Below are 19,504 nucleotides of genomic sequence, written 5' to 3'. Positions count from 1 at the left end.
CGCCCCGCGCATGCGCGGCGGCCCCGCCGGCCTCGTGCGCCGCAGCCGGAGGGGGCGGAGCCGAAAGCAGGGGGCAGAACCAAAAGAATGACGTTTTCCATCCCCACCTATTGGGGCGTGGCTCGTTGGTTGTGGGCGTGGTCCACCCCTGTCTCCGCCCATGGGGGCGTGGCTCGCCCTTCCCGCTCCCTCCCGTTCCCGTTCCCGGTGCTGATCCCGATCCCGATCCCGGTGCCGCTCCCGGTGCCGCCAATGCAGCGGGAGGTGGGCTCGCTGCCGCTGGCCCCCGCCCTGCGGGCCCGCCTGGCCGCCGCCGGCTTCCAGACGGCGCAGGAGCTGCTGGAGACCGGCCCCTGCGGCCTGAGCAAAGGTACCGGCGGCGCTCCGGCCCCGCGGGGCCTCCCCGCGCCCTTCCGCTCCCCCCCTTCCCCTTCCCGGCTCTGGCACCCCTTGCTGAGGCTTCCGTGTGGCCCGGGCAGCGGGCACAGTAAACACCGAGTGAGGTTCACGAGGTTCTGGTAGATCTGTCTTGCGCTGAGCGATGGATGCAAACGGGATGCAGGAAAATGGCAGGATTCTCCCAGTCTCCTCCTTCTGCTTTCCACAACTTCCTTCTTCTGTTTTTTCTATGCGATTTAAACAAAATAAGCTTCTACGGAGTCAGGAAGTTATCTCTTTCAAGAGGTTCAAATAAGATTTGCAGACTTGGTAAGGAGTGTGTTGTGACACTTCCCTGTGAGGGTGGGCAGGCCTGGCACAGGTTGTCCAGAGAAGCTGTGGCTGCCCCATCCCTGGAAGTGTCCAAGGCCAGGTTGGATTGGGCTTGGAGCAACCTGGGATAGTAGGAGGTGTCCCTGCCCATGGCAGGGAGTGGACATGATATTTAAGGCCCCTTCCCACCCAAACCAGTCTGAGATTTTGGTTATCAGTAGTTTTGTTGTCTATGATAATACGTGGTAATAGTTTTTGCTGTGAAAATCAAAGTGCAGTAGCTGGATCTGTCAAGGCAGATGTGTGTATAAAGACACTTGCAGGCATCTCATCTCTGTTATTTGATCTGTGGTTGAAATATAAAAATGAAGCATCAAGTGCTCAGCCCTGAGAATTCAGAGCACAATCCATGGGTGTCATTGGCACTTACTGATCTGCAACCTGGCTTCTTTTACAGGACATTATTTGTTTCAAGTGGAATTAATATGATAGCACATTTGGTGCAGAGTAGGGGAATTGCTCTGCCAGATCTAATCCATCTGTGAACAGCAGGTTTGATTTTATTATTATCTGCACATACTTTGATTTTGTTATTATTTGCAGATAACTTGCTGTCACCTGAACCCCAAACATGGCACATCATTGCTCGGAGTCCTTTTGCAAATCCCACCATTAGTCCCAGGGCTCTGTGTGTGTGTTACACTGAAAGAGTGCACAGGGATAATTCTGTGTTATGTTCTGCCAGACACGTTGAATTACTTCATTGTTCTTTAAATCAATCACTGATTATAAAAATAAGGTGGTGTTTCTTGGTTTTGACTTTTCCAGAAATTGGAATTTCCAAGGAAGAGGCGCTGGAAGCCCTGCAGGTGGTGAGGCAGGAATGTCACGGGGATGCAGCAAGGACTGCCGGGGGGTCAGGCACCACCAGAAAGTTCACAGCCCTGGAGCTTCTGGAGGAAGAGCAAGCCCAGGGCTTCATCATCACCTTCTGCTCAGCACTGGACAACATCCTGGGAGGGGGTGTGCAGCTGACAAAAATCACCGAGGTCTGCGGAGCGCCCGGCGTGGGGAAGACACAGCTGTGGTATTTTACCCCTGGGTGACCTTCCTGCCGCCAAGAGTCACTTCTTGTTTAACTTAACTATGAGAATGGCTCTGCTGCTCCCTGTTCCATGTATTTCTCTGCAGAAATGTCACCTCAGGAGTGGGCCTGTGGTGTAAATCTCTCCCTCTCCTCCTGTCTCCCGTGGCAGTATGCAGCTGGCAGTAGACGCGCAGATCCCGGAATGCTTTGGGGGCGTCGCTGGGGAAGCCGTGTTCATCGACACCGAGGGGAGTTTCATGGTAGACAGAGTGGTGGATATTGCAGCTGCCTGTGTGCAGCACTGCCAGCTCGTTGCTGAGGCTCAGCAAGAGGAAGGTACTTGGCTGAGTTGTTTCTTTCTGCCTGGTAGGCAGGGATGGAGAGAAACAAGTGTCTCGTAGGCTGCAGTGCTACATTTGGGGCTTAGGGAGTTCTTGCTGGCAGCCTTTTATTTCCACCTGTGTGTATCAAACAAACCCTGAACTGCATCAGTGTCTGGAGTTGTGCTGCAGACTGAGCTGGTTTACTTTAAGAATAATTCTTCTTCTACATGATGATTTGGGAGGGGTTTAGGTATGTGGGGGTTTTGGTGTTTCCCCTTTCTTTCTTTCTTTCTCTCTTTCCTTCTTTCTCCTTCATTCTCTCCTTCATTCTCTCCTTCATTCTCTCCTTCTTTCTCTCCTTCATTCTCTCCTTCTTTCTCTCCTTCTTTCTCTCCTTCTTTCTCTCCTTCTTTCTCTCCTTCTTTCTCTCCTTCTTTCTCTCCTTCTTTCTCTCCTTCTTTCTCTTCTTCTTTCTCTCTTTCTCTTTCTTTCTCCCCTCCTTTCCTTCCTTTCCATTCTCTTGAAAGATCAAATTTGCAGCTAAACCCAAACACAACTCTGTTCAGCAAAACAGAGGGATTATGTGCTGCAACACAGGGTTGGGGGGGAAAGAGAAGAGGAACAGCAGAACTTTTTAAGGCACTGTTGCTTCCAAAGCCCCATACAGTAAAACTGTAGCTGGAATTCAGCTCCTCCATAAGGTCAATATAGTCAGGCTGCTTTTTTTGAGGATTTTTATTCTCTAAGTCATCAATCTGTTGGGGATACTGACACAACTTCCATGTTACTCTTGGAGAATTTATGCACCAAACTTCTGCTCAAAGTGAGGTGAAAGGACACCGTATTAAATGAGCTGCTGCCTGTACATTAAACAAAGGGTGATTAATAGTCCCTGATGGCCTCTGGTGGTGCTCTGGCTTGAACATGATTTACTGGAAAAGTTCTTGTTTCAGAAATAAATGTTTCATTTTTGGAGCCCTCCCTCGGAGGCTCCGGTGTCTCTGTGTGCAAATGCTGAGAGAGCATCTGCTCACCACCTTCCTGACTTTCCAGCCAGATGGAAGGTATGTCTCCACACTCTCCACCTTGCCTGTTCTGTTTCTGGGGGCTTTGCTGTTGCTATGTGTGGAGGGCACAGTTTGGTGGAACGATGAAAGTAACAATATGCTCGTACAGACTTCTGACTCATTTATTCATCTGTTTGTTTGTTCTCAGATCATCTGAAAGCTTTGGAGACCTTCTCTCTTGAAAGTATCCTTTCCCACATATATTACTTCCGTTGTCGTGACTACACAGAGCTCCTTGCCCAGGTCTACCTCCTCCCAGAATTCCTCTCAGAGCATTCCAAGGTAAGGGTTATTGCAGGCTTATCAGAACACATCACTCATCTTCACACTGAAGATTTTTGCCTGTTATAGTAAGAGTAACATGAGTAAACACCTTGGTACCTCGTCAGCTTGGCAGTAACGTATTGGCTGATGCCAGAGTACAAATGTAAAGCCTTCTGCTTGTTTGCTTTTTCATTCCCATCCCAATTACTCTTGAGAGTAATTTGCTTTTGCTCCCACTGCTGCCATCGTCCTGGATTTCCAGTTTGGATCTGTGTTGCCACGTGTTGTTACATTTCTGTGAGCTCTGAGTTATGAATCACCACAGAACTGCTTTAGAGAAGAGTCTCTGGGCCAGGTGTGCCTGTGATGACCACAATGATGGGATCAGAAAGGCTTTTTTTTCTTGGTCCTAGAAGATCACTGAGGACCAGAAACATCCTGCACCATCTTGGCATCCAGAAAGTGACTTTCCTCCTTCTTTGCAGTACGTCTTCTGTTGCTCCAAGCAACCAGAGCCTGCAGCCTGACTCTTGGGTGGACTACAGCCAGAAAGTTTCCTAGTACCCAATGTCTTAGAGAAATGCTATTGTAAGGCAGATTATCACCACCTCCCTTCCAGATTTCCAGATTCCTCCCTGTCAGGATCTGGGGAAGGTGGCTGGTTCTACCAGAGCACAAATCCCCGTTGTTTAGTTAGATTGCCTTTTGCAATATATTCCAAATTTTTTTTTTTCACTTTTGGAAGCTGTTGTGTGTTCTTGAAGGCGCAGATGGGAGTCTCACTTTTGCTTGGTGTAGTCTGGTACTCCCCTTTCTCTGCCAGGTACTAACGGTGCCCTGTTGTGTTTGCTCTTGTGGAAAGTACATGGCTTCATTAGCACAGTTACACTGGGCTGCAGCTCCCTGGTACCATCTGTGCTGATTTATCTGTGCTTGGCCTGCAGCCTGAAGTACTGAAGGTTGCAGGAGAACCACCAGACCTTCTGCTGATTCCTTGGACAGGCTATAAGTGACTTGACAGATTGCTCATTGCAGTCCAGCTCTCATTAAAATTAGTCTGATCCCTCTGGAGCCCAGTCTGGGACCACAGGGAAACTCCAGATTTTAGTTTGGTTTTGGTTTTTTTTTTTAAGAGAGACATAGTTGTAGAGATTTAGAGATAGAAGGATGTAGAGATCCAAATGTGTCATTTGGAAATATGAATTAGTTAGAGATCTTGTTATTAATATGAGAAAGACTGTGAGAAAATATTCTTGTCATCATAAACTGAATTTTTTAAGGTAGAGCTTGGTCTGGTAGAGTCAAGCTGACATGGAGAAGGAAGATGTTACCAAAGCCCTACTTTTAATACTTCAAGTCTTCTTTTTTGCTATTTATAACAAGTGCAACTGGGAGAAAATTGACTAAATTGCATCCTACCTGGACATATTCATCTGACAGACAAGTTATATAACCGTGTATACATTCCTTCATAGCATGAGTCATGTTTATACTGTTAAACTGATTGCTCATAAAGAAATTAGGCATGAAGAAGATGTACAGGCTCATAAAAAATAATTTGTAGGAAGGAGGAAAAATGAGAAAACAGAAGAATATCTTCCTTCAATTCTAACTGTTTAATCTTCTTTTGCAAATTAAGATTTTTTTTTTTTCATTTGGAGGCCCAGGGCCATTTCACAGAGTGATGTTTATGCAGGCTTGTATGTTCCAGTAATGAGTTAAATCAATAATACAGAAAATCAGGGGGTTTGTGTTGTTTCCAATTTGTTATCTTGTGCATTAATGCAAGAACTTGTAGATACTGAGGATTTGAGTGACATCTGAGCATGCAGGCACTGTAAGACCATCCATCTCCCTTCTGTATTCCAGACAAACTTGGGTCATCAAAACAGCTACAACAAATGAAGTTAGAATAAATCAAAATCCCAGACTAATGTTTATACAGTGTCTTGAGGGTGATGAGCCAGCAGCTGCATCGTGCTCTGACTTCAGCTAATGACTGCTACAAAAGAAATAATTCAGCAAAGCAAACATCTTCAGGCAAGGCAGATCCCATTGCAGTGTGTCTGGAATACCTTTAGGCATCCCTTAAATTCCGTGTTTCTGAGATCACTGATCTGAGCTGAGTTATCTCAACAGTGGCTACAGACAGCATGAATTTTGAGTTTGGTTTGGATTTAACTTTTGAGGGAGAAGATAAAATAAATTAGCGTTAGAAGTACAATTCTGATGTTTAATGATTATTTTCTCCATCTTCTCCCTTGCAAGGCTTTAAGTCCAGCTTTGTTATTTTGTATTCCATACCAGGAGGTGCAGAGAAGTCAGGTAGCTGTAAGTGAGCTGAAAGGGGACATTTGGGAGGGCAGCTCTGTGCTTGGTTAACTCATGGGAGAGCTTGGGGAGCATTTTTTGAGCTTCCTGCAGTGTTTTGTTTGAGCTGGGGCAGCTCTGGCCTGAGCTGGTCCCTGTGCATGATGCAACCCTCCACTCAGCACGTGTTCTGGAGTGTTTGGAGCTTGAGGCCCTTCACCTGCACTCCTTTGAGGTGCTGATTGTCACTGATATATAGAGAGAAATAGATGTTACGTGGTCGTGCTCGTCGAGGTATGAAATAAAAGACGGCCCTCACCTTCTGTAAAACACCGTAAGTGCACTTAAAAATAGGTATTGCTGCTTGTTGTCGTGTTTTTTACAGGGTGGTAATGGTGGTTTTTTTCCTTTCCTCCTGCATTTAGGTCCGACTGGTGGTGATTGATGGAATTGCCTTTCCTTTCCGCCACGACTTTGAGGACCTGTCGCTGCGGACGAGGCTGCTGAACGGCCTGGCACAGCAGCTCATCATCACAGCCAACGACTACAAAGCAGCGGTGAGTCCACTGAATCCCTAAATGTCCTGCAAAGAATTAAGCAAATGTGATTTGTGGTTGTCTCTGAGCAGCAAAATAAAACTGCAAGAACGTCCTCCACGTTCGTCCTTGCTGGGTTTAGTTAGTAGATGGAGATGGATCACACAGGCATAACACCTGAAAGGTGGGAAATAAGTAATATGTGCATTCACAGCATCCTGTGGATCTTAATTAAGTGGTAGCATGTCACTTTATCACGCTGTTTCCCATCAGCTCTAATGATTTGCTTGGACAAGGAATGCTCCTTTGGTGGCTTTACATGAAAACACATCGGAGCATTCGGCAGTTCCAACCCAACTTTCCACTCTTGGTTTAAAAATAAACCCTGGTCTTAGTGGAGGAGCTGTTCTTATGGAGGAAAACCACTTTATCTGCTGGTTTTCCTTGCTCTTCTAGCATCCATGGAAACCCAGGGCTTCCTTCCTGGGCATTGTTTCTACGTCATTGATGCCACCATGGAGGCAGCGGCCCCGCAGCCAGCAGATGGCACTGGGAAGCTGCAGCTGTTCCAGAAGTTGTTTTGGGAGTCTCTCCCAGCTCGGAGAAGCATTGTTCAGGAATTAGAGCTTCCACAGCCTCAAAATGGTGCTTGTGCCTCTCTAACAGTTTCCAGGTGATTTGTGACCTTGTCACCCACACCTCTCTGGCGCAATTGGCTTTTGTTCCCAGCTGCTAAAAATAAGCCTCTCCTTGTGCTTCCACTGATAGATGTGGGAAGGGGAAGAGCCCAGCTCTGTGTTCTGACTGGGCTGGCTGCCGAAAGGGTGCCCTTGCTGTCTCCCTGGTGTGAGTTATGGAGCTTCTTCCTGCTGCTGTGGGTACCAGGGAGATGGATGTTCCATGGCTGCTGGGTTTGCACAGCCTCTGATTTCCCAAGTCCTCTCACTCACAGCTTGGTACCTGGTGACCTTGAGCAGCAGCAGCTGTCATTGGACACTGCATTTTCCTTTGGTCGAGGGAAACATATGTAATTTATCTCTTCTGAACCAGGGAGCAGTTTAGTACCAAGGCTTGCTAAATAAACTCTTGCTAAAGGAGTGATCAGTCACAGCTTCAGGGGAACTTCAGTTGCTGTCTGGGCTAGTTCCATGAGCTCTAAATCCAGCCTGCATGCCAGGGATTGCTTGTCAGGCAGCCTGGATGCTCTAATATGGTAGGAAGTCAGGCCCTTGTGTTTCTAAAGCTGGACTCAGTGGGCTGTGTGAGGATGCCCAGCCCAGCCCTTCTTCAGCAGTGAGATGGGGAGCCTATTTGGGGCTGTTACCATCCACTTATGATAAGTTACTTCTCTAAAATGTGCAATAGTATATGTCCTGGGCTTTCAGCTGTGTAAATGTTTTGGGCTGTGCCCCGTGTTCTCAGTGGAAATGTTTGTTCTCACACGCTTGCTCAAGCAAGAATCCTACGAGCTCATCAAACAATAAAAACCCCTGGGGTTTAAGATAGGTACAAATTTTTTTTCATTTTTCATTTTTAATGAACTTTGTGATTAATATTCCTGGCTCTTTTCTGTCTCACCCACCCCCACTTCTACCAGGGATCTAACCTAGACTGTCTGTGAGCCTCCCACGAGTGATTCGTGCTGTGAAAACACTCCCCCGCTCTGTCTGTTCACTTCCATTCTCTTTGTATATTGTACCCACTTGTGCATTTTTAGACTACAAGGCAGAGAAATTTGGTTAATCACTGGGCTAATGTGTGTTTTAGCAGCACCACCAAGTTCATTCACCCCAGTGACTGAGAGCTATCTCTTCATGGAGGGCCTGTGCATCTAAGCACAGCTCCAAACGGTGGGATAAACAAGTTGTGTGGGGTTTGCATCCCTTCAGGAAGGGAGAAATTTAGGTTTCTTCAAAGTCATGAATGAAAGAAATCTCCCTTCCATTCAAAAAATGCACTCTGCAGGGTTCTCTTATTTTGTGTTGAAAAGATGAGGCACATCTACAGTTTCTTCCCGTTAACACGGAAGATTCATCACAGTTGCCAAGAGTTTTGCCTGAGCAACTACTTTATCAGTGAAAGCTTTTTTAAAAATCCCTCTCTTCCCTCCCACCAATATGCTGGTTTCCTGGAGATTTTCTTACTTGTCTTGCTTCTGTTTCCTCTTTTAGGTGGTTCTGACAAACCAAATGACAACAAGAATCGGACAAAGCCAGTCCACGTTGGTACCTGCTCTGGGTAAGTGTTTAGCTTGTGAGATGAAAATTGGTATGTGAAACTCACAGGTTGAAAGTGTTGATGGACCTTTTTTTTAGAAATTTTAACCCAAAATTTATAATACTGAATTTGATATTAGATTTAACAATATTCCTTAAGGTGACATACCTGTTTTGGGAAAGCACTAGGAACTCAGAACTCTCTGAGTAACTGGGTTTTTAAATGTGCAGCTGATGGATTGCACCTTCCCCTGAGGATCTTGAGGACTTACCTCTGTCACAGCTGAGCTGGATGTCACCACCACGTCCTGAGCTGTTTTGGGTGATTGTCTCCCAGTCCATTTCTGCCAAAAGTGGCCAAGTAATCTTGAGCTGTTTAAATAATAAGTAAACTCTGATAAATCAATAATATAGACTGAAACTGGCTGGTGAATGATCAGCCAAAGAATGTACCTGGGAGCAGTAAACCTCGAGCAGGAATGGGGTGATGAAAAGGTTAAAGCCCTCAAAGAAGAACTTTGCTTAATGGTTGCACACCTCAAACTACTGCTGCAATTTCCTAAATTCCCTGAGAACCATTCGCTGCCTCTCCAAAGCAATTTAAATTGTTTATTTTCCCATTACCCTTGAACATGTTCCATTAATTATTTGCAAAGGCATTTCATATTTGCTGCATCGCTGGAACTCTCAGTTATGATGGAGAGGGAAGTTCTGTGTGGGATCCTCAGCCTGCCCAGAGCCAGTTTAAGTGGTTTTTTTCCAGGCTGCTCAATTTTGCCCAGTAATGAGCAGAGTACCTCATACAGACTCTTCTACTGCAGTCACAGGGGAAAAGAGAACAGTTCTGAAGTAGAGATTTCAACAAATTAAGGAAAAGTTCAGCGTTTAAATCTTATTTCAGGTTGTAACTTCGTATTATTTTATGATTCGCTTAAAGGGCACAAATCCTCTGTGCAGAGGTTCAGTTTCTGTGAGCTCAGTAATGATTCCCCTGTTCTGGAGGGGAGGGAGAAGGGGACAGCACAGAGGCAAAGATGTTCCCAGTGTCTGTGCAGGCACTGAACCATTTGGCACAGTTGTAGGGTAAACTGAACAAACACAGACCATCTCCTCCAGGAATGTGAGGAATGTGGAATTTGGAGCTGTGGTGGCAGCCCCAGCTCCCAGGATCTGACCCTTTTTGTCAGTCTTACCTCTTGCTCTCTGATGGATTATTTTTGGCAGCCTTTCTGGCTACAAACTCAATTAAAGCTAATAGAGCCTGTCTTTTTTCACTAGCCAGCGTTGTTTTGGGAGCTGTTGTGTTTGTTGAGTCATAGGGGCAGTAAAGAATGTGAAGACATTCAGAGTTGGTTATAACTCAAAGACATCATGTATTTTTCCATTGTGATTCAAAGATATGCATATTTTCTTTCACAAACATTTAATTTGACATAACCTCAGGCTGAACTGATTGTGACTCTCACCAGAGCGTGTGTGACCACATAATATCATTAAACTGAGTGATGTGTGCTCCTTCAAAAATGAAACTTTGTACCAGCTGGTAAAATATTAAAGCAGAGAGAACCCCCCCCTCATCCTAAACAGCGATATCTCAGCTGGAGCATTCCAGAGTGGTCCAAAACTCTTCATTTTAATGTGAATTTATGCCATAGGCTCAGTGCAAGTATTGAGCTGGTGGGTTACAAGGTGGGTTTTATACCCCACTCTTGAGGAGATGCTTTGTCAACAGTCTCATCATAAAGGCTAAAGAACCTCCCACTCCTCCACAGTTGGTTGTAGCCAAAGGAACTACTGAGGGAGTTTGGTCAGCACCAAAACCCCAAGTAAAATTAATCAAACCTAGTGCATCCCTTAAATAGTTTTTTTTTTTTCCCCATTGATTGGTAAGCTTAAGGAACAGATTTTTCTAAGATTTCACAAGAGCATTAATCTCTAAACTTATTCAGCTCCTGAGCAGAAGGGAAGGTCTTAATTATGGGAAAAAAAAAAAAAAAAGGTAAAAAGCACAGATGCTGCAAGGTATTAAGTCAAGAGCTTTGTGAAGGGGACAGCTTTCTTTCCCACTACTGATAGCTAAGCTGGGTGTTCCTAGACACTTCTGCTAGATATATTTAGAAAGGAGGTCAAATATTAATCTACAGCCAGTTTAGCTCAGAAATATCTCATTTTTCAGTAGCATTTTTCAATAGAGTTGGAAACGTGCCGGTGTGGAGTTTGTCCCCATTGTAAAATGTGTTCGGAGCTCTGACTCGGAACCGCATCTGAAAGCCAAAATCTTTAATCTCAACTTAGAAATATAGTGGAGCAAGGTCTGGCAAGATGCCCAGAGGGTCTAGGTCTTCATTACAGCAGAATCATAGTTTTTCTTCTCTGGGCTCTGATGGATGTCAGAGCACAGGGGGCACGTGGGGCTGGAGATGTGGTGGAGAGCAGCGAGTGATTCCAGGGCCTGTGGGCAGGTGAGCAGGAGAGACCTGGAGCACTTCAGCAAAATGACTGGCTAAAAATCCATCTTTTGACTGTCTCCAGGGATAAACGGGCATAAAACTGTCTGTACATTGACTGAGCTCGTGGTCAGGTGTGAGCTGACACAGCAGGACTGTTCTCCTGGAGCAGGATAACAATCCAAACCTCCTTCTCTCCTTCCACCACACCCCCCACCTGCTCCTTGCTTTTGGTTGTGTTCTTTTGCATTTTGCTGTCAGAAGCAGAAGACTGCTGCAGGAGCCCTTAATATTTTAATAATCATTGACTTTCTCCCAAATCTGGCATCCCAAAGGGAGTGATGTTTGCTCATAATTATGCCTGAGAGACAGAATATTGCAGTTTTGAAGCAGGATTTAGGCATACTCACTAGACTTTTTTAGTAGTAATTAAACAAATCTTTTCTTCATGCTGCCTGTTTTCAGGGTTTGTCTGGTACCTGTCCTTTATTTGGCACCTATAAAATCTTTCTACAAATATGGAAGTATCACCTCAAGATTTCTGTAGAACACACTGAGTACAGAGGTTATTCCTTGTCTTGGTGTACTTGCTGTGAAATCCTTGTACGTATGAAAAAGATGTGATTCATCACTGCAAGTAAAGGCACATATGTTTTAGTCATGGTGGGGTGGGGTTTTTTTGGAAGACTTGGTCTAATTTCAGCATCAGGTGGTGGTGCTGGTATAGGAGGTTACTAAAATGGCCTGTCATTTTGTGTCGCTCAGGAGAAAGCTGGGGACACGCTGCCACCGTCCGTTTAATCCTTCACTGGGACAACACTCAGAGGTAAGTGAAAATCAGAATAAACGTCATCATAATGACAAGTGTGACACCTGGGAATCTTAGACTGGCCACAGTGGCCAAGCAGGGATTGGAATTTGGCTTCTGGCCTTGTTCTGCCGTGTCCCAGCCCACTGAGGCTCGAGAGTTTTCTCTCTCAGGCTCCTCCTCCCCACCATGGGGGTACCTCCTTTCTGAGCAGATGCCACGTCTCATCAAAGTATAACATCCTGATGGCAGTTGTTCAGACACCAGGATTTAGGGTCTGAGTAGACAATTTTTTTTTTACTCTCTGCATTCTGTAAGCAGGGAGTAGAATTTCTTTGCCTGGGTGTTTGAGGGCCCCAGTCAGTACAAAGCCAGAGATGCCAAAGGAGGCTTTAAAGCCACCTAGACAGTGACCCTCAGGAAGATGGGCTGCAGCCTCAGGGGCAGCCACTGGACCCTTCTGCTTTGGGATGCAGCAGGATGGGCTTGCAAAGCTGGACAGAAACCAGAGACCGAGTTCCAGTGACCTGCAGAGAGACAGAAAGAGCTGCTCTGACAGCCAAGGCAGGGCTGAGCTGTGGAGGGTGGGTTTAGACACCCGAAGGGATGAGGGTGACCCTTCTAAAAGCAGTGGGAAGTTCTGTCTGTTGCAGTGAGATCTTCCCTGTTTCCTGTTTCTTTTTTTCCCCTCTTCACTACATTGCAAGGTCATTTCTCTTTCCTGGTCAGTTAAATTTGTCTCGTGTATACTATCACCGTGCAGCAGCTTGAGATTAAGGAGCTGTGCTTCAATTCCCTAATCTTCTGCAAACAGGGAACAAAAATGTTACTGGAATGTTGTTGTGCATAGTTTTGCTTGTTGAATTTGAAGGAGAAATGCAGTGACACTTTCTTGTGGGGTTTTGTTTTTAAATTCTAAGTTTGAAGGCAATGCAGAGTGATTACAGCAGGCTGTTTAATTTGGAATTAAATTAACATCACTGATTAGTTAACAGGCTTTATAAGACAGAAGTTGCATCAACATAATGATTGCAGAGTGAACAAAATTTAATTTTATATATCAAAAGAACTTTTTTCTTCGGCAAGAGAGCAAGGAAGTCTGCAGATACAAGTTGCAGAAAATAAGCCAAAGACAGACAAACGTGGCTTATTTACTGATCCAAATCTGCAGCTTACTTGGAGCAAGGCCTGCAGAAGCAGCAATTCTGGTTACAACTGCCTTTGTAAAAAGAGAAATAACTCAATACTGTTGCATTTTTACATAAACTGCCTATACCTGACAATCCAGCATAGCTTTGTTGTTAAATTGTTTTTATATCCCGTTGCTGAGGCACGAAGACCATTTGAGAATCCATTTGCCTTTTTTTATTAATTTTTCAAATGTGCTTTGGCCAACTATGATACTTGACTCCTTCTTTCTCTCTACTACTGAAAATGTCAGAGCTTAATTCCAAGGGTTCTCATTGCTGGGAGGAAGGATCCTGTTGAGTCAGAGGCTCCAGCTGAGCGCTTGTGAAAGCCTGGCTTCTGCAGCTTCAGATTTGGGCAATTTTGTCGAGTATAACCCACCACTTCAATGTTCTGAGGAATTCCCTGTGTAGCTAACATGAAGTGGCAGTGTTCCTCAGGCTGTAATTACGTGCTCTCTAATAGAATGGCACCTCAGGGAGGAAAAAAAAAAACCCCAAAAATAATTAACGGGATTTTTGGCAGGGTGTCTTGATACAGAGAGCAGAACACTTCCTAGATTGGCTTATGTAAGTTTTGGGGAGGTGGGCATGGGGCACGTTGGCAGCCCTTGGCACTGCTTCAAAAACCCTTTGCTTTTGAGCTGCCTTGCAATTTTCTATCAATATTATGCAAGCATTTACTGTGCTGTACAACACAAATCAGGAGCTATTGCTTAGAGTCTAAATGCCCAAAATCAGGGAAGTGTCAGAGGAGAAATGAGAGGGAGACTATTTTCTCAAGGTCATGCTGTATGTCAGTGGCAAGGGCAGGCTTAGAAATAGAACATCATCTTCTCCAGCCTCTAGGTTATATTGACAGGCTTATGAAATCTCTGGAAAAAGCCTCCCTGGAAGTACTGAAATTCTTGAGGGTCTCCCCCAGCTTTGAGGGGTCAGTGAACAAATGATTAATGGAGTAGGAAAGAGTTGTGCTCAAAACCTTTTTTGTTTGCATTTTAAGAAAGTGACATTAGGAATTAATTCATAATGAATATTGTTCCAAAAATGTCATCAAATACCATGATGAAACAAGGCTAATTAATCATTCACTCTTTTTAGTAGGTCTAGATTGTGTGTGAGCTGACAGGTCATGTAAGGATGGGAATTTGGCACCCACAGTTTAAATGACCTATATGGAAATACCTACCTAAGAATCCCACTGGTACCTGCCCCAGGACTGTGGGAAAACTTGGGTCTGGTCATTGGGTCAGTTGGAATTTTTATTACTGTATTCACTAGTCATAATTACCTGCTTTTTTGTTTTACCAGGTTGGCAACGTTGTACAAATCACCCAGTCAGAGGGAGGCAACCATCCCCTATGACATCACAGTCAGTATTTCCTTTGGGGTGGGGGGTCAGGGAGGGGAGCACACTGGGAGCTCTGAAGGCACTTTCAGACACAGGGATAAATCTGAGAACGGTGTTTGCTTTTGTAGTGTTGCCTTCTGAAGGTAACCAGGAATACTGGAATGTCTCCAGATTTATGAGTATTTTGCACCTCTTCTCCTTAGAAAAGTGACCCAGCAGTTAGTCCTCTGAGTTAAAACATTCTGATTTCCAGATCAAACTCACAGGCAGCCTGTCCCCATCTGTTCTGCTGCTAGTGCTGCTTATTTTATCTGCCCTTGGTGTTAACTTTTGGCCTAAGTGCAGTTAGTGAGAACAATCTGAGCCTTCATCTGGGAGACTTGAACAAACCAGGCTGTTTTCTCCCTTCTCAGGTAGGCCCTTCTCTTAATCTGTTCCAGCTGGGTTTATCTTTTTAGGACCAGGATGACCAGAATTATTCCAGAGGTCTCCCCAGTGCCAGATATATCTCCCCACCTCTGCTTTATGTGTGTTGCCTGATATAACCCAGGTTGTATTTCTCTCTTTCATGGCTCCATCCTACCCTACACCCAGCCAATATATACAGATTTTTCTCCTCTATCACTACCATATAAGGAGCTTCCAGCTTATGGCTGGAGTCCTCATCCACCCCTAGTTAAATCCTGTGCTTATTTCCTTCTGTGGAATGCTTAGATACATATTAATGAGAATGCATGCTGTCTAAGCTGCATTTAGGTTTAAAAAACCCCTCACCCCTCCACTCTTCCATCTTCAAATGTCAGATCCATAGGTATGTGCCATCCATTTGCTACGTGTCCTCATGGAAACACGTTGCCATAGCATTTCCTGCAGATTTTAAGGCTGCCATAAGACGAGATCTTCAAACTTTCCAAGAGAAATCAGATTTTTCTTCACTCCTGGGTGTATATTCACCTGGACAGAAGAAATAACTGCAAATATATACCCTTAGCTCTGTAAAGACTGGAAGGGTAAGTGGGGCTGCATCCCAAGGTTGTTTGGATCATGTGACGTGAGTCCTTTTTTCTCCAGCTGACAAGCAGATGGATTTTATCTTAGGCAGTTTAATTGCCTTTTCCTTTCAGTTTTATATGCACCATAAAACAGCCATGCTCTCTTCTGTGTGAATGCACACAGGCTTGAAATACAGTTGAGAGTGAATCCCAATCCAAGATTAGTTAAAACTTGAGATTATCCCTGTGTTTTTCCCCTTAATCCTGATGAACTGCTTCAGCAGATGATTCCTTTAAGTAAAAAATATATTATCCCTGGTTTTTTTCATGAAATTCAGGGCTGATGATAGCAATCTGCTGTTATCATTTCTCATTCCCATCTCTGTAGTTAAACTGGAAGACGTAAATACATGTGCAGTGCTTCCAAGTCAGATTTAGCACATCTATGTATAACCAGCGTACCAAAAAAGATAATTAAAGAAATAATAAATTCCTTAAGCCTCAGAAACGTTTAGACTCGGGGGCAAATGAGGTACTTTGGTACCACTGACAGACTGGCTGTTCAGGGCCTGTAAGGCAATGGAGAAATGTGTAACCAGGACCAAGCTTTGGTTCTTTTTTATCCGTGTCCTTTCCGACACTGTGGCGAGTCAGTGCCCACGCTGGGGGCTGTGGAACACCTCTCCCATGAAACCCTTTCTTTCACAGGCTGATGAGGATTCATTCTTAAATGCAGAGCATAGAAATGTAGATTGATTTATGCACAAGGGAGTAAGTGGCTCAGCTGATTCACCCAGATTTCCCAGGAATGTGACCTGATTATTTCATGGTGAAAGATGGAGACCCGGGACCTCTATTCCGGGTAGGAACCGTCAGCGTTTCCCTGAACTGAGGAGGGTCTGCCAAGTTAGCAGTGGGAACACTGCTCGAGTAATAAAGCCATCCACCTCTGCCAGTCTTGCTGCAGTGTGTAGATGCCAGAGGACATTAGGGAACAATTCAAAATGACAGGAGACTGAGCTTTGTCTTTGCTTCCAGTAGCCACCTCCCCACCATCTCAAACCCACTAAGAAGCCTCAAAAATATACACAAAATTCATGTGTATTGAGGGTGCATGCCTGGAACCAAGTGCCAGACATCCATACTAGGCAGCCCACTTTATCATGGCCTTTATAACCATTGGAATGCTTTTGCTGGGAGCCAGCGTGCTGGATTAAGTGGATTCTTGGCTACAGATCCACCTTTGTGCCTCAGGGAAATGGCAGAGATTAGATGCAAGCGGCAGTGAAACGTTAAACTTGAAGATTCCCCATCAGGCTCTTTAGAATAACACTTGAGTTGCTTATAATAGCAGAGGGACTGCACAGACCCTGCCCTTGTGGCACCTCTTGCAGTTTGTTCCTTTCAGAGCCCCGGGCTGGGTGAGGTGAGGCGTTCAGAAATAGAAATGCAGGGATGGCAGACGTAAGCAAGACGTTTTCCTCGGGTTTGGGATTGATCTTGGTGTGGGACACGCTGGCATTTTGGAGGAGTCACATGTCTGATAGTAATTCCGCCTGCTTTTTTCACACTGCACCAACCCAAAATGTCAGCGTTCCTCAAATGCTCTTGTCCCCACCTGAGCATTTTGGATCACCAAAGCAGTTTCTCTGTTCTGATTAACCCCTTTTCCTCTCTAAGTCTGCACTGACAGTGTTCCCTGAGCTGTCAGCAGTGCTCCCTGCACAGCATTTGCCTGGAGATGGGAAGACAGACAGTTGCAGGTTTTCATAACATCTCAGTATCTCCATCTGCATCTGTGACACGTTGAACTAACTGATTTTCCAGATCTTTCATGTTTTAAATTCGTTAAAAATCATTATATTGTGAGCTGCAGTAAAAGAAAATAGAAGTGGTACTAGGTCAGATAGATCACTTCAAGCACTCTCCTGAGTAGCAGCATCTAGTTTTCACTTCTGCATTTAGTTTTTGGCAGTTAAAAGGTTTTCATCCCGTTGTGCCCCATAAATTACTATGCTGGAACAGTCTTTGCAGTCTACAAGACTGATTCAGCTCTGCTGTTCTCTTACAACGTCTCATTGATGTTTTCAGTTCATTAAGTAGGTACATGGAACAAAAATATCCTAGGTTGTAGAAATTCACAGTTTTGTTTCTGAAAATGACTGAGGCAATTAATCCAGTCATCTCCCTCCTTCTGGGGGAGCTGATGGATTTGTCTTTTAATTTATTTAAATAGGCAACATAAGTGAATTTACGGAGAAGCAGTTCTTCCTAGCCATAGGGGTGATTAGTAGCAAAATGAAAATGATAGCCCGGGTGGTGAAAATAAAATATCTTCAAGGAAGAAAATGAGGAGACACAGTTAACAGCTGGCACGTGTGTTGAAAAGTTTGCAGTGCTGGGTCTGTAAATGCTCTGCGGCCGCTCATCTAAAATAAATGGCAGCATCATCCCTTACCCTGGTCTGCTGGGAACTGGTTACTCACGCTTTATATCCACACAGGCTTTAGCACATGATTTCCCTTACATCTTCCAGCCTCATGGCTTCCGAGATGTGCAGCCTCCAGCTGTCGCTCAGAATGCGGGGGGGACTGAAATGAACCCTCGGAAGCGGCCGCGGAGGGAGGAGGAGGAGGAGAAGCAGCAGCGGTTCCAAAGTTGAATGTTCAGAGATGTGAGCTACAGGAGAGCAGTTGCACGGTAAATGGCAGCCTGAGAGACTCTCAACTTCAGTTCCTGCTCTGGAGGTTATTTTAACATTAAGACTGCAGTATGCAAATTTCTGAGGCAGAAAATTCCTTTGTGTATGGCATAATTTTAATTTTATAATAAAAATCTATGTTTTCTATTACAGGGGACTTCTGGGAGGTTTTTTGGGTTTGATTTTTTTTTCGGTCGGTTGGTTGGTTTGGGGTGGTTTTTTTGAGGGGGATGGAGAATACAACTACTTCTTTTAGTCTGGGTAAAAGCACGATGAAATGAGTGCATCTGGTACGGCACATTGAATGACAGAGGTCTGGATCACTCATCTGGCTTTGTGTGCACCTGAATTTTGAGGGGGTTGGATGCAGCACTGTGCTCACCACCTGCTCAGAGCAGGGCAGGAGGCAGTGGAGTTGCTCTTGGGTGCTGCAAGAGAAGTGCAGGCTTCACCAGAGTGGGGCTTTAGCCCTCACCTGCTGCAAAGTCCTTGATCAAGGACAATCAAAGCTCTCTTTTGAACTTCTTGTCTGTCTTGCGGTGACACCGCCACAGATAAAAGGCTAGATCTGGAGGACAAAAGATTTAATCCGGCACAGTAATTTTATGTTCCCATCTTAGTAAGTAGGAATACTTTGCCATCACTCAGGCTCGAGCCAAAGTGCTGCACAGCCCTTACTCCCATGTTCTTCATTTCAGGCTGAGATGCTGTAATCAGGATCTCTTCTGACCATGGCTTTCATAAAGAGGAAACCCAGACTTCTCAGGCACCAGCCCTATGTTAGCAGCTCCAGACTCCAAACCAAAAGAATGAGTGTACACTGGGAGCACAGCAGGCTTTTGTCCTCTTTTTATTAAGAGAAAACAAATCGATGAGTTTATTAGAGGAGAAGAAAGGTGCTGCGGTGCAAAATAGTAATTACTTCAATTATGAGAAGTGTTTGTACACATCCACACAGATGACCCCTTTCTGGCAGAGAGCTCAATAACGTTAGAGCTGAGGAAACTCAGCCAGCAGCTAAATGGAGAATTCAAGTTGTGGGAGTCACTATCTTTAATTTTTAATTTAGTATACACTAAACTGACTTTGCCTTGAAACAAAATTCAGCGCTGAATCTGAGTCATATAACCTCTCTATTCAAAAAAAAAAAAAAAAAAAAGCTGAAAAAAAAAATTAAAAAGAGGCAGTGGTTTTTGGATCATTATAGTGTTTAGGTATAAATTACATAATAAAATATTAAAAGGGAAAGCATTCAGTTGCCATGCAGCAAAACTGGGCTGTGTCAAAATTTAAAAACTGTGAGTCAGGGAGAAGCTCTGAAGCAAGCAGCATGACATAGGGGAAGGGATTGGTGACTCAGACAAACATTTCAATGCAGGAGGCACAGGCAAACAAAAGGATCCTACCGCATGTGATGTCAGCAGGCAAACGCTCCGTTTGGGAATAAAAGCTTCCTACGTATTGCAGTGCCGGAGGAGGGGGGGGGAGCTGGCACCGTGCACAT

At 44.8% G+C, this 19,504-nt stretch overlaps 1 protein-coding gene across 2 annotated transcripts; it reads left to right on the top strand.

Annotated features, from left to right (window-relative positions):
• The first annotated feature begins 206 nt into the window (after positions 1-206).
• RAD51C (RAD51 paralog C) lies at positions 207-18,150 on the top strand. Of its 2 annotated transcripts, none has more exons than XM_050321676.1 (9): positions 207-370; positions 1,540-1,798; positions 1,968-2,134; positions 3,337-3,470; positions 6,188-6,319; positions 8,470-8,536; positions 11,727-11,787; positions 14,268-14,328; positions 17,836-18,150. In XM_050321676.1, the coding sequence occupies exons 1-9, from the start codon at positions 253-255 to the stop codon at positions 17,959-17,961; spliced, it is 1,125 nt and encodes a 374-aa protein (XP_050177633.1). In that variant the 5' UTR covers positions 207-252; the 3' UTR covers positions 17,962-18,150. The 2 variants fall into 2 exon arrangements, with proteins under 2 accessions (XP_050177633.1, XP_050177632.1); XM_050321675.1 differs by lacking the exon at positions 207-370 and adding an exon at positions 424-708.
• The last annotated feature ends 1,354 nt before the right edge of the window (positions 18,151-19,504 follow it).

The sequence above is a fragment of the Myiozetetes cayanensis genome, unplaced genomic scaffold (assembly GCF_022539395.1).
Source record: "Myiozetetes cayanensis isolate MyiCay16 unplaced genomic scaffold, myiCay2020 scf27, whole genome shotgun sequence".
In the NCBI taxonomy this organism is placed as follows: domain Eukaryota; kingdom Metazoa; phylum Chordata; class Aves; order Passeriformes; family Tyrannidae; genus Myiozetetes; species Myiozetetes cayanensis.
The sequence above is the reverse complement of the archived record's forward strand: the minus strand, read 5'-3'. Positions and strand labels throughout refer to the sequence as shown.